This window comes from Drosophila simulans, chromosome 2R (genome assembly GCF_016746395.2).
Source record: "Drosophila simulans strain w501 chromosome 2R, Prin_Dsim_3.1, whole genome shotgun sequence".
NCBI classification, from domain to species: domain Eukaryota; kingdom Metazoa; phylum Arthropoda; class Insecta; order Diptera; family Drosophilidae; genus Drosophila; species Drosophila simulans.
In genome coordinates this window covers 15,360,421-15,374,884 of record NC_052521.2, presented here as the reverse complement: position 1 = coordinate 15,374,884, position 14,464 = coordinate 15,360,421, and the positions used below count along the sequence as shown (strand labels likewise).

Sequence of the window (14,464 nt, the reverse complement as noted above, 5' to 3'; positions counted from 1 at the left end):
CTGATCGCACGCGAGATACATGCATATATTTTATGAATAAAAAAACGAAATAAAGGTGTTTCAGTGCGAAGCTAGCAGTTCTACACAGTTTAAACAAAAGATTAAGGAAATACGTTAGAATGAAAAATACAACTTGAGTAAAAACTATACTTGAATATTATTACATAAAGTAAAATATTTATATGTATGTATATGTATACATGTGAGCATAGATTTAAAGAAACTACGGTAAATAAACAGAATAATTAATACAAAAAACAAAAAAAAAAAAAAACAAATGCAAACCATCCTGAGCTTTTCATTAAATTACGATTCGAAAACAGGTCGATTTGCATGTCTCTGCATTTATTTTAATAGTCTTTCATAACATCCTTCACAAGCTTCGTACTTTGTATACAGTAATTCGTTTACAAATTAACAAAAATATGTTTGCTTATCTTAAATTACACTAATATTTGATATATTGCCGATTGGATCTCGCCTGCAGCTGCGCATGCATGCAGCCAATATAGATCAAGATGCTCAATAAGCCACAGTTCCTAATTATTGAAACAGTACGCATTGCGCGTGTGCAGTTCGAATGGATCGAGGCGCATCTTCTCCTGGTTGTCCTCAACGAAGCGCGTCACATCCGCCACGAGATTCGGTCGCTCCTCGGCGCTGGCGGCGCACGGCGACCAGATCTTAATGCTATGGTCAATGCCACTGGTGGCCAGCATGCAAATGCTCGGATGCGGTTGCACGCAGTTCACGATGGCACTGTCCGCCCGATAAACGGCGCGTATCTTGCCCGTGTCTCCCTCCCAAATGTACATGTTGCCGTCATCCGAACCAGCGGCTATGAACTCGCCCTGGCTGCCCAAATAGTTGGCCTCCTTTATGTCCGTCGTGATGTTGCAGTGGCCCACATAGCGTTGCATATAGTCGCGCGCCTTGGAACGGAGATCATATTCGGCGTCCTTCAGACGCATGTAGTGTAAGCCATCATCCGTTTCCACTGGCTGTGGCTCGGGTGCATCGGGACTCTGTGTCTGTCGTCGATTCTCCTTGATGTCCTTGTTCAGCATGAGCACGCCGTGATTGTTTGCGAAGTTGGGGAAACGCTGAATGAGTGCCTGCAAGCACTGATCCGCATCCTGGGGTCGATGCAGCTCAAGCAATGCCCTGGCCAGCCGAAAGTGGGCCTTCACATAACTGGGATCCAGACGCAGGGCCTCGTGACAATCCCTAAGTGCCGCATATATGTCACCAAACCAGCCGCGTCGCATTAGAGCCGTCGCTCTGTTCAGATAGAGGACCTCTCCTTGTGGATATTTCGCCAAAGCCGCTGAGTACGCATCAATTGCATCCACAAGTTTGCCATTCTCAAGAAAGTTATTGCCCTCCTTCTTATGCACCTCTATTTCGGTTGGCAGCGAGCGACTTCTGTGTGGCATCTTCACCGGCTCCTCCTCATGAACGAGTGTTGATGTGAAGGCGGGCAGATCGTAGAAAACCGGAGGCTCACCGTGATTCAGATCGAAGCGGTAGACGTGCTCGCAACCGATGTTGACCAGAAGCTCTGTGCCATTGCCATTGAACGTAAGATAAGTGATTCCCCGTGGCTCGTGGATAATGTTCCGACTGATGTTTTTCACGATCTGTCCGGGAGCATAGTACGCCACGCAGGCAGAGAGACCTTAAAAGGATAAGTGTTCAATATGGATATTTATAAGCCGCATAGCCTACAAATTCAAATACCCACCATTGCCGTCGGTGGATGGCAGCTTGCGGCGATCGTACACCCGGGCAAAGGGATCGTTGGTGCCCACGGCCAGGTATTCCGTCCTTCTGGGATTTATGGCCAGACATTTCGCCTCTGTGTTCTCCACCAGATCGTGCAGGTTCAAGAGCCTGACACCAATACCTTCCTCGGGACGGCAGCGATGTGGCTCCCGTATATCCAGCTGCAGTATGCAGCCATCCTCTCCCGCCGACCAGAAGACGTGCGGCGAGTCCTGGGCGGTGGCCAAGCGCTTCGCCCGCGAATAATGGCATATGCAAGAAAAAAGTGTCTCGTTCGGGTCGTTGATGTCGTAGACGTAGATGAACTTATCCGCTGCACACGTAGCCACAATGCTGTTGTTGGTCTTGGGCAGAAATTTCACAGAGAACACGTTGCCCAGATGCTTGGTCCTGATGACATGAACCAGCTTCTTTCGGAACGGATCCCAGATCATCACACGATAGTCGTCGGATCCGGAGGCCAGCCACATACCATCAGTGGTCCACTCCAGGCAGTTGACGCAGCCCTCGTGACCGACGAGCACTGCCTCCTGCTCCAGCCTGTCCACGTAGGCCGGAGATGCCAGCAGACGTCGCCGGAGCATCTCGTCCAGCTCATGACCGTATTGCTGGCGCTGCCAGTGCAAGGAGCTGGCGTTCAAGGGCGTGTGCTGGCGCTGATAGCGCGAACTAGAGTACTTTACGCGATACAGTTCATCGCTCGACATTATCTCCGACTGCTGTGGATAGGATTATGACACTTGTTTCCGTTTGTTTTCGTCTCGTTCTCCGTTTAATTCATTTTGCATTCGCTGAGTGCCCCTGCCCCGCTTCGCCACCCCTTCCGTCCACAACCTTGCTGTTGTTGACACCTGTGCGCGGCGTTGCCAGGCTAGCGCGTTTCGCCGTAACGGTTTACGTTAGCTTACGGGATCGAAGAACCAAATTTCAGTTATGGAAAATGTATTTATTTTTTCTAAAACACACGAGAAGTGAAAGATTAAGTAGAGCCTAGCACTCAACTGACTTAAGCCGCCTACGAAGGCAGACGTAAATTCATTTATAAAGCCTCTTAAACTCAACACTCGACAATTTACATTGATGTTTTGCTTTATGATGGCTTAGGAAAAATAACAAATAAATTGGTATAAAGTGTAGTGTAAAAAAATTTAAACCAATTGCAAGTTCCGCTCTAGTCGACGGTTTTTTAGGGCTGGAAAATGGTGAAAGACATATGAGGGATTATAACAGTTTTACCATCTGGTAACACTGCCAGATAAACTAAAAAAATCGAATTGATTTATTTAATTCCACGGAAGACGCGACGTTGACTGAAAAGCTAAGACATGTCCAGCGAAAAAGAGGACGAGTGCGACAAGCACAAGCAGCAGGCGACGGCGGACGCCAAGTCCACGTCGAGCGAGGATTCGGATGAGTACCAATCGGCCGGTGAGGGCGAGGATGGCGACGGCGATGGTGACGGTGATTCCCCAGCGGAGCACCCGCCTGACAAAACCAGCCCAACGGTCGCCGTCACGCCCACAGCAAAGGCAACATCGCCACTGCCCACTGTGAAGCCAACATCCGATGCCCTGGACTATCCTATGCACCGGAGTGTTTTCGAGGACGACATCAAGTCGCTGCAGCGACGACTTCTCTTGAGCACGGCCCAAGACGAAGTGGGTCGAAAGGATAAACACGGCAATACGCCACTTCATCTGGCCGTAATGCTGGGCAGAAAGCACGCTGTCCGTTTGCTTCTGGCCCAAAACGCCCCCGTAAAGATCAAGAACAATGAGGGCTGGTCCCCGCTGTCCGAGGCCATTAGCTACGGCGACCGCCAGACAATCACCCAGGTGCTGCGAATGCTAAAGCTGCAGTCCCGCGAACACATGGAGAGTCGACGCGAGAAGCTGGTCAACGCGCTGCGCCAGATGCAGGACTTTTACATGGAATTCAAGTGGGATTTTCAGTCCTGGCTGCCACTGGTATCCCGCATCCTGCCCTCGGACATCTGCCGGCTTTACAAGTCGGGCGCCTCCATTCGTTTGGACACCACACTGGTGGACTTCAATGATATGCGTTGGGAGCGAGGGGACATATCGTTCTTGTTTAGAGGTGAGGCGCCGGCAAGGGAATCACTGGTTCTGTTGGACAATGAGCAGGAGTGCTTTCAGCGACTGCGATACGAGGAATCAGACATGGAGGATGAGGTGGATGTGCTCATGTCGACCGATATACTGGCGACCCAGATGTCCACCAAGACGATACAATTCGCACGAGCGCAACGCGGCTGGATATTCCGCGCCAATCGCAAGGAGCTCATTGGGGGCCAATACCAGTGCGAAATCTACACCATCCAGGGCTTAATCCTGAAGCAGCGTAAGAGGCGGGAACACCTGTCACACGAGGATCTACAAAAGAACCGCGCCATTGTCGAGACTATTACCAAGGGTGGCAGCCAGCAGCCGGATACGCGTCGCTCCAGCCTAGGCAGCCAGCACACGGCCACGCCGCCGGAGACCAACACACCGACGGCTCCAAATGGCATCTCACTGCCGGAGCTGCCGCGTCGCAGCTCGCTGCAGGCCCCGCCGCCTCCCACAGTCACCTGGCGTCAGTATCTCGATGCGGAGGTCGGAAAGTGCCCGCAACTGGGCCGGACACCCGTGCACAAGCAATCCAACAAGACGCTGCGAGCAACGGTAGCCATGAGCAAGGACTTTCCACTTAGCGTGGACATGCTGCTGGACGTTCTGGAAGTCGTGGCACCCCTAAAACACATCAACAAGCTGCGCGAATTCGTCACGCTGAAGCTACCGACGGGCTTTCCCGTGAAGATTGAGATACCCGTACTGCACACGGTGACCGCCAAGGTGACGTTCCAAAAATTCGAGTTCCGCGACAACATCCCCGCCAAGATGTTCGAGGTGCCATCGCACTACTGGGAGGATGTGCGTCGCTTTCAGGACTTATGACCAGGCGACGGAGAAGCCGCGCCAAAGGCCAAAGCACCAACCGGCGGACCGACCGGAGCAGCGACTGGCGTTCGTGTCGACTTGAATCGCAATGCGTCCTCGCCCTCCATTGCGGAGTTCGATTGATGAGGCGTCTACCGCGACACACGCCTCTCATCCTGCCCGTCCGCCTGTCCCACACATTTCATGTCGCGTCTAGTGATCACTCCAGCAAAAGTCGGAGGATACAGCTCGAACGCGGGCGGCTTGGTTATGTATGTATGCTTAAGAGGAAAAAACCCACAAACAAAATTGCAATTTTCACTATTAGGATGGAATCCCATATTCTCGCTGTCCAAATTCAAATTAGACGCTCTGAAAATTGCAATTTTACATTTACGTTTTGTTATGTACTGTATTTGTTTTTAATCGCCTCCGCAAGGCGGGTCATTACTTAGTAGTATTTATTAAGCACAGGCTCGTCATTTTCCACAGCCCGAGTGAATGAATCACTTCAACTTCAAATGGTGTTTTCAGATTGCTACCCTATTTGGTGGGGTGCGGTCCCAAAACAGCTGCTCCACTGGCGAGGAATCCAGAAAGTTCTCTTTCCCAAATTGCCTTTCGTATCTGCCGATAATCGCGGCGCTGCGAAGGTAAAACTAAATGTCCAATCTGCAGAATTGCTGGCTGATAGCCACGTTGACAGCAGCAATTGGCTAAGTTTTTAGTTTGTAAGTGATTAGATGTTGTCCAATATCCGATCGTTTCGCAAAACGTTCATCATTTTATTTATGTCCATATCCCCTTTCCGTGTTTAGTGCAATTTCATGTATAGTTTTAAGGTCAACTGGGAAAGGAGACAGCTTTTTCGACAAAAAGAGTCCACATAACCGCTTGAAGAGCGTTCTTTTTCTACTTAGGCTATGTGTATTAGAGAATCGATCGCAAAACCATTTCCAATCGCCTTTCCTCGCAATAGTCTCAAGTATTTAGAAGTGCGCAAAACTGAGAACAGCTTCACAAATCAATTATTAATAAATATTTATACATACGCATGTACCCAAGTATTTATTTAGTTCCATTCTAGCCAATTATTTATACTGCAAAGAGCGTCTATACTTGCTTGTATTTGTTAATCAACAAAAGCAGCTGGCGCCGGAATTAGTTTCGGTTCGCATTGCTTTGCTGTGATTTTGCCCTTTTTAAAACAAAATATGACTAAACACCACATGTATTTATATTTATGTATGTATAACTGCCATTGCTTGCTTTTCTTCGGACACCATTTTTTATTTCGTTTATAGAAATCCAATCCACTTAGGTCAAATCGAGGCGATAATCAAATGAAATTGTTTTTAAACCGTAATCCTAGATCAAAACACATCTTCACAAGAATTCTGATGTAAGCAAAAATCAGTATATTTTACTAGGTAAGGGCAATTTATTGAAACATTTATATTTATACGTGGCCACCCTAACTGTAATTGAACCGAGCAATTGTATACGCTCTAAAAAATAATTATATACACAAACTGTAAATGTGCAAACCCAAGAGAATGTGTGTTTTATTTATAAACAAACGGGAGTCGTTGGGATTTGAAATTGAATGTGGGCGCGCGTTCTTGGTCGTTACACCACACTGCCCGGCGGGGGTGTGCTGCCGACTACGGGCGCTTTTCAACACTGCAACTGGCTGAATCAGCTGCTTGAATCACAAAATACGCACAAATTGTAACAAAATTTCGTCTTTGAAACGAAATAAGCAATAATTAAAGCCTACCAAGATGATTGTCCCACGCCTGGCACTTCCTATTAGCCTTGCCCTGCAGCGCGTCTCGCGCCGGGTGGCGGAACACCCCCATAACCTAAGGATCCTGCAGCGCCACATGTCCAGCGTGTACTTCCGCAGTGGAGCCATCAAACCCAAGCCCGAGGAGATGCCCTTCGGCCTGCTGGCCATCTTCTGTGCCGTCATACCGGGACTCTTCGTGGGCGCCACCATCAGCAAGAACGTGGCCAACTTTCTGGAGGAGAACGATCTGTTCGTGCCCGCGGATGACGACGACGACGAGGATTAAGCAATCCGGACACTTGACAATCTCCATGTGGGAGTGCCTCCTAGTCGGGATAAATGTGTTGGCTACGTGTCTTTGTCCCACGCATAGGAACCCAGCTCTCGGCCATATATTTATTCATCCTTTAGCCTCCTTTTTCTACATATATAAGAATCCGCGCAGCTCTTGCATTTTTTGTGTATTGTCGTGTATTCTTCAAGTCCCGGTTTGATATTTTCGCTTTCTAAATGTTAACTATGCTTGTTAAATACTTGAATGTACTAGAATTAAATAAAGTTTATTCGACTATGCTTAAAACCTGTATGTTATTATATAATGGTGCCCTGCTGCAAACCTACATATATGGCATCTCATATATATATGTTAATATCAAGTAGATATTAAACATAAAAATCCATCCCACCCACATTCCGCTGAAAAATGAAAACACTCGCTTTTGCCGAAGTGGAATTTTATTGTAATTAAATTTGTTGGGTGTACAAAGGTATGTTTTAAGGACTTTCTCTTTGCGTTTCTTACAATTTCTTCAAATGGTTTTAATTGCTGGGCTTTTGCTTCGAAGACGCGCAATCAAGTTTCAAGAATCCTATTTTCTTTAATCATACAAATTATGTTTTATTTCTCTTTAATATATAAGGATACATATATATATCTGCTATATATAGAAGTGTGTTGACTTGCGTATATTTCGTGAAAAGTAAAAGTTTTTTTCTCGCAATTTACCTTGAACGAACATTCCAATTCGGGTTTCGGTTATGTTTTTTTTTCTGTTTTACTCTCATTATTTTGTTTGTTTGTTTGTTTTTTTAAATAATTTTTGCATTTTCTGCATACATGTGGTTTTGTGTTTTGCAATTTTTTCAATGATTTTTCCTTGGGTTTTTATTTGTTTTTAGTTTTCGATTTGTTTAATAAAAAAATATGTATTTCACTGCCCAGAGCGAAAGCCATTCCTACTTCCGCTTGCGTTAATATATCATTTTATGTATGTATGGTGTAAAAACATCATTTACTGGTAATACTCTCGATTTCCTTTGTAACAGAAGTCGGAACGCAAATGAAATCGAGGCGGCTTACCAGCTCTTCTCATTAAATACATATATGTTCTCGCAAATGTTTATAAATGTATGCATGTTTTTCCTTCTCTCGGATAATAGTGTAATCATAAAAATCCTGTCTGCTTTCTTGTTGTTTATTAATATGCTTCATAAGTTGTTTACGCTTTAGCGTTTTTCATGTGTTTCTTGTATTTCTCATATATGTTGTGGTTGTTGTTTGTTTAATATGTGTGTTGCTGTGTGTGTGTGTTTGTGTTTATATATATTATATTTTTTTGCTGTTTTTACATAGGTTTTGCCATTTTTTTGTAGTTTTTTGATTTATGTTTTGTTTTCATTTGTCAACATATTTTTTCAGCTGTTGGTATTCTGTATTTTCTCTCTTTTCTCAAAGTAGCAAAAACTTGACTCTCATATTCTTGCGGTTTTCTTTTTCTTTCTTTCTTTCTTTCTATTCTTCTGTTCTCTGCACAGTTTGCTTTACATTTTTTCGTTTTTATTTTAACTCTTTTGCAATTTTTTTGTTTTTTCTTTGCTTTTTTAAAAGTGTATGGTTGTCGCGTTTCTTTTTCTAAACAAAGCTTTCTTAAAGTTTGAATTTGAGAAAAAAGAATTGAAAAAAATTACATATCGCTTTCGTGTTTGTTGTTGTTTGAAAGTGTGGATGGAAAAAGTGTACGAAAAACTCAATATGTATGTAACACTAGAAACTTGTTTAAAATTTTTAAAACACAATTTCAATACTTGCAAGAAGCGGTTTACATGTATGCTTTGCTTTAATCTGTTTATTTTGCAATGGTTTTCTGGTGTTTTCTTTATACGCATACAAAATAATATCGATCCAGTTAAAGCAATAACGAAATTTTTTTCATTTCACATTTTTCCGTTTTTTTTTTTTAATTAACATGTTTATGTAAAAAAAGAATTTATAAGTGGACTGCAGAATTTCATTGCGTGACTTTCTTCTTTTTGCTTCGTGTACTTGCGTAAATGCGTTCGAAATTAAATGATTGAAATTGCTTTTGTTGATGTTTCTGGGATTAGAAAAGAAAAAGCCGTAGATTTTTCGCTTTGTTCTTCAGTGTTAATTGTGTGTCCTTGGCAATCCTCCCTTGCGCAAAGCATCAGTGAATGCGAATTGTTGTTGTTCATGTATTGAAAGATTAGTGGAAAACTGCAAGGACAAAAGAGCGGCGAGTTTAGACAGCTTGAACTTTTCGGGAAATCTGTAGACTACTTACTTTTTGGGTGTAAAGTGTTCTTGTAAAATGTTCATACGCTTGAGCTGTTCGAGCTTAGTTGGCGGGCTCGGTGACGCGGTGCACCTGAAGCACGGCCACAGCCTCCTCCACCTTGGCCTTGAGGGCCTCCTGATCCTCGATCATGTGCAAGAGCTCAGAGTTTTCAATCTCCAACAACATGCCGGTGATCTTGCCAGCCAAATTGGCGTGCATATGCTCAATCATCGGATACAGACGCTCGCCGAGGATCTGTTTCTGCTCCTGCGGCTTGGCGTTGGCCAGCAACGAGGCAATGAGCTTCTCAGAATCTGCAAGAGTAGCAAAGGTGCCATTAGTGACAAATCGTGAATATTGTCAATCGATCTAAAACTTACTCTTTCCTTGCAATTGCTGTGGAATTGGCTGGGTCTGATGCAACTGTGGCACTGGAGGATTGCGCATGTTTGAGGTGTACTTATAGTTGGAAGTACGCTGCTGGGCACCGCCAGCGATTTGGGCTCCGGGGATCTGCATGTTGGGGGCTGCAGTTTGCTGGCCAGTAATGGCGCGAGCTCCAGTGTTGCGCATGTTGTTAGCCGCAGCAGCGGCAGCGTGTGTGCCCTGCACCTGAGGCTGGGCTCCGCGAGCGCCAGCAGCAGCCGAACGGAACTGAGTGGGCACCGCACCGGCTGTGCCCTGGAAGCCACCAGCAGCGGCAGCTCCGGCCTGGACACCCTGTATGGCTGCTGGGGGACGCACTTGGGGCACCCAGCGGGGTGTGTTTCTCATCTGGGTGGCCACCTGGGAACCGAAGAAACGCTGATTTGACGGAAGGGTCGGCACAAAGAAGCCGCTAGCCGCGTTGGGCTGGTAGATCTGTCCCAACTGCTGCATACGCATGCCGGTCATGTGACGCATGTACTGCGAGGCGAGATGAGCCTTGCGCTCCTCCTTCCTTTGGGCCAAAGCAACGTACAATGGCTTGCTGCCGACGACGCGACCGTTCAGCTCGGTGACGGCGCAGGTAGCCTCGCTTGCGGCATTGAAGCACACGAAGCCGAATCCCTTGGAGCGACCCTCCTCATCGGTCATGACCTTGGCCGATGTGATGTTTCCGTACGGAGAGAACGCGATGCGCAGACGATCGTCATCGATTGTGTCGTCCAGGTTCTTAACGTACAAGTTAACGCCGAACACAGACTCGTGACGCTTCTGCTTCAGTTCCTCGAACTTGCGCTTAAGCTCCTGCTGGCGTTCGGCCTTCTTCTGGGCACGAGCCACATAAAGGGACTTGCCCTCTCCCATGTCCTTGCCATTGAGAGCCTGAACGGCCGCCTCAGCAGCCTCTGTGGTCTCGAATGCAACGAATCCGAAGCCCTTGCTCTTGCCATCCTCCTTGGACATGACCTTGTAGCTGGTTATCTTGCCGTAGGGCTCGAAGAATTCCTTCAGTTTTTCATCGTCGAAATCCTCGGTGAAGTTCTTCACATATACATTGGTAAAGAGCTTAGCCTTCTCGCCCAGCTCCTTCTCGCGCTCCTTGCGCGGGATGAACTTACCCACGTAGACCTTCTTGCCGTTGAGCAACATGCCATTGACCTTGTCGATGGACGTGTTTGCGGCCTCCTCGGTCTCGAAGTGGACGAATCCATAGCCCTTTGAGTTGCCCTTTTCATCGGTGGCTACCTTGCAGCTTAAGATGTTGCCGAAGGCGGAGAAAGTGTCATAGATTGCCTTGTTGTCGATGGCCCTATCTAAGTTCTTGATGAACACGTTGCCCACACCGGAGCGGCGAAGAGACGGATCACGCTGAGACCACATAATGCGAATGGGCTTGTTGCGAACCAGGTCAAAGTTCATGGTGTCCAAAGCACGCTCAGCTGTGGATGAAAATCGGGAAAATATTTGGTTACTACCGATACTATTTGGGTATATCAAGATCATTATAAGTTGAAGGGGCTTAGATAACAATGTGACTCTTCAACTTCTGCACTGTCCATGAGCAAAAGCAGCTCAGTGCATGGTAAGTCAAGTCTGATCTTTTATCTGGCAACTATGAATCTTAGTCGTGTCAAAAAGGGTTAAATCTGACCAACCAATGGGTAGGAGTTGCTAGAAGTCTAAATATAAGGGGACAACCTTTCCAGTCTAATCATGTGATACATTAAGTGTTTGTTATGCTTCTACTTCTGCAGATGGTATGCAAAACCCATCAGCATGGTAAGTCGCATTGCTTTCTCTGGCAACAGTGAATCTTAGTCGTGTCAAAAAGGGTTAAATCTGACCAACCAATGGGTAGGAGTTGCTAGAAGTCTAAATCCAAGGGGACAACCTTTCCAGTCTAATCATGTGATACATTAAGTGTTTGTTATGCTTCTACTTCTGCAGATGGTATGCAAAACCCATCGGCATGGTAAGTTGCATTGCTTTCTCTGGCAACTATGAATCTTAGTCGTGTCAAAATGGGTTAAATCTGACCAACCAATGGGTAGAAGTTGCTAGAAGCCTAGATAAGGGCACAATCTTTCGAGTCTAATCATATGATGCATTTAGTGTTTGTTATGCTTCTACTTCTGTGGATGGCATAGATCGACCATCTACATGGTAAGTTGCATCGCTTTCTCTGGCAACATTGAATCTTAGTCGTGTCAAAAAGAGATAAATCTGACCAACCAATGGGTAGGAGTTGCGAGATTTGTATCTTAACCATAACTAATTGTAGCCCCAAAAAAAGGAGAAAGGAAAGTCATTTAGGGTGTTACTAGTCTAGAACGAGGTGGTATCATTTTGACAGGTCTGTTTTTTCAACCTAACCTTAATAGCCAGAGTTCAAGAAACTTGCTGGAATGCGACAGGCTTTCACACGCAGCGTAATCATCACCAGCCGCCAGCTTTGTGCCATTGTGCGCTTAATTGAATAAACAAATGTAAGCGAACAACGGGAATCGAAGAAGCACCAACTATGCGCAGTGAAAGTTTTGTTTTCGTTTTTTGTAAAAACAAGATTTTAATGGGCAAAAGAGAGGCCGAAAAGCAGTTCACTGACATGTCAAGATTTTGGAAGTGTTAATGGATGGAATGCGGAGGGTATGGAAGATTTGTGAAAGTGAAAGCAAAACAAAAGTTGGAGGCAGTACGAAAACTAAAGAGCGAACGTGCGGAAACTCAGTTAATGGAATATAACCTAAAATAGATGAAGGCCAAAAAGAAATGGTCCAAACAACAATGAACACATGTTTTTGCGCGTCGGCGTGTGCGTGCGCGCAAGTTTGCCGCTTGGAAACAACACACACACCACACAAATAAAACGAGAAGAACGGGCAATGAAACAATGAAACCACCAATGGGCGGGGCTGCGATAAGCTGTATGGGCAGTATGAAACCATATTATTCCATCATAATTGCAATTTTGTGCGAAATCGAGACGGAAATTTCTAGGCGAACAGTTGATGAGTGCGACGAGCCAGCTGTTTAGCCCCATCATCCCCCCGCACAAAACGTATCCATCCAGAATAACTGGAACTGATATAATCATGTGTGTGTGTGCACACTGGTGGGAATTGGGTGCGTGTGTGTGTGCGCGAGGAGATTAACGTAAGCAATGCACTGTGGAGCAAGTTATGAAACACTTGGAAGCCGTTTATCTGGTCTCCTATGAAAGACATCTTTCCATAAAGTCCAGTTTCGACTTGCGTTTAGCACCACTGTATGACATGTGCTAGTGTGCGTGCGTGTGTGAGTAAGCGAGTGCAAAACTGCACACGTGTTTTCTTTGTTTCGCGCGGAAGGGGGCTACTTTTGCGGGTACTACGACTAAAAAATTACACTACTTTTGCGGGGATTACTCACCATCGGCTGGCTGCTGGAAGTTGACGTAGGCATAACCCAAAGAGCGACGGGTAATCACATCGCGGCAGACACGAATGGACAGCACTGGACCAGCAGACGAGAACTTATCAAAAAGTCCCGATTCGTTGACGTCCTGTGGGAGATCACCGACGTATAGAGAAGCCATATTTGGTGATCAGGTCTACCTGCAATTTTTAACAATTAATTTCCACTTTTTTGACACTTAATTTTGGGTTTTTTTTCTTAATCTTTACGGACCGGATGGATTCGACCAGGCAGGCGGTGAAATAGAAAGAAAAAAAGCGGCGTGGCTTTTGGTCTTCTATTCGTCTCTCTGTCTGTGTGTCTGGGTGGCAACACTGGTACATGTGACAGTCGGTAGACATGGCAACGTTGGCATTTGCTTTGTTGTTGCTCTTTGCGCTCCCCTTTTCTCTTTCTCTTCGTGTTGGAAAATTTCCACACATACACACAGACACAAAGATAGACACGCGTTTGACTGCTCGAATTTTGGCGAATTCTTTGGTTTTCCCGAAAATATGCGACAATTTATTCCCTAGACCACGATTTGCGGACAATCTAGCGTTTATAGACGCCATCTTTGAGCGAAGAACGAACGCAAGCAAAGCAAATTGTGATGGGAAAGGAAAATTTCCCCATTCGCTTTGTCGTGCGTTGCGCCCTCTCACTCACTGCACCACTGAAACCAATAGCTTTGCACTCTACTTACTTCTCAAACACGCTCGATTTTTTGCTACTTTTTACAATTTTTTTTGTTACGTTTTTGTGTTTTAATATTTTTTTTTATTTTTTATATATTTTTTCTTCACAAAAAATATGTGATAAGCCGTGTGCTGAAAGCGAATCCACGACCGCTCACGTAAACGGACTCTACACGACTCATAGAGAGGAGATTCATTAGCGATGACCACACAAAGTATCGATTAAATCCCACTGCACAGTGCTGCCACATAGAGTTACAGACAAATGAAATGTCACTAAAAAATCCGTGAAGACAATTTACAAATTACAAAGCATAATTTTGAACTGGATATATGTACATATTTCAAAAAAGCTAGCCATCACCCACAGGAAAATTTTTATTTTAAGCCTATTCCCGAAACCAGAAATACTTGTGCATTTTCAGGGGTTCTTTGGTAACTCTGCTTCATTTAACGCTTGAAAAAAAGTAATATTCTGCTATTTTTGCCAATGTCCTTGAATACCTTGTCCAATCAAAAATAAGGAATGCAGTTTTATTTCTTTTTAATCATGCCCAGCTGGCGAAAAATATTTGTCGTGTAGTTCAAGGCTTTAAAAAGGAGCGTAGATTTTAGGAAATGATTCTTAGGCACTGCACCTCTTGAATATTAGCGTATGCACCAAAAACACAATCCCATCTTTGGAATTCCCCACTGTGCGAACTCACCTAAATCAGAGAATAAAGCGATGAGGCTGCAAGTCGACACTCCGAGAAGTTCTTGAGTACTTCTTTTCGTTCTCGCTGGAAATCGGCACTACAGAGCTTGGAGTATTTT

General features: G+C 45.3%; 4 protein-coding genes across 5 annotated transcripts; 2 read left to right on the top strand and 2 right to left on the bottom strand.

The window, feature by feature from the left end:
* Window positions 1-324: 324 nt before the first annotated feature.
* LOC6735059 (WD and tetratricopeptide repeats protein 1) lies at window positions 325-2,764 on the bottom strand. Its single transcript, XM_002082000.4, has 2 exons — window positions 1,745-2,764; window positions 325-1,678 (listed from the first exon to the last, which is right to left on the bottom strand). Exons 1-2 carry the CDS (start codon window positions 2,490-2,492, stop codon window positions 540-542), a joined length of 1,887 nt encoding a protein of 628 aa, XP_002082036.1. The 5' UTR covers window positions 2,493-2,764; the 3' UTR covers window positions 325-539.
* A 229-nt stretch (window positions 2,765-2,993) lies between these two features.
* Window positions 2,994-6,276, top strand: LOC6735058 (ankyrin repeat domain-containing protein 13C). The gene has a single exon (XM_039292635.2). It carries the CDS (start codon window positions 3,111-3,113, stop codon window positions 4,740-4,742), a length of 1,632 nt encoding a protein of 543 aa, XP_039148569.1. The 5' UTR covers window positions 2,994-3,110; the 3' UTR covers window positions 4,743-6,276.
* Window positions 6,277-6,371: 95 nt separating this feature from the next.
* Window positions 6,372-7,096, top strand: LOC27206608 (essential MCU regulator, mitochondrial). The gene has a single exon (XM_016181660.3). It carries the CDS (start codon window positions 6,509-6,511, stop codon window positions 6,800-6,802), a length of 294 nt encoding a protein of 97 aa, XP_016028342.1. The 5' UTR covers window positions 6,372-6,508; the 3' UTR covers window positions 6,803-7,096.
* A 137-nt stretch (window positions 7,097-7,233) lies between these two features.
* LOC6735051 (polyadenylate-binding protein) lies at window positions 7,234-13,855 on the bottom strand. 2 transcript variants are annotated; one of them, XM_039292633.1, is made up of 5 exons: window positions 13,657-13,855; window positions 12,927-13,111; window positions 9,473-10,957; window positions 9,099-9,406; window positions 7,234-9,031 (listed from the first exon to the last, which is right to left on the bottom strand). In XM_039292633.1, exons 2-4 carry the CDS (start codon window positions 13,090-13,092, stop codon window positions 9,153-9,155), a joined length of 1,905 nt encoding a protein of 634 aa, XP_039148567.1. In that variant the 5' UTR covers window positions 13,093-13,111; window positions 13,657-13,855; the 3' UTR covers window positions 7,234-9,031; window positions 9,099-9,152. The 2 variants fall into 2 exon arrangements, with proteins under 2 accessions (XP_039148567.1, XP_039148568.1); XM_039292634.1 differs by lacking the exon at window positions 13,657-13,855 and adding an exon at window positions 13,185-13,330.
* Between the last annotated feature and the right edge of the window lie 609 nt (window positions 13,856-14,464).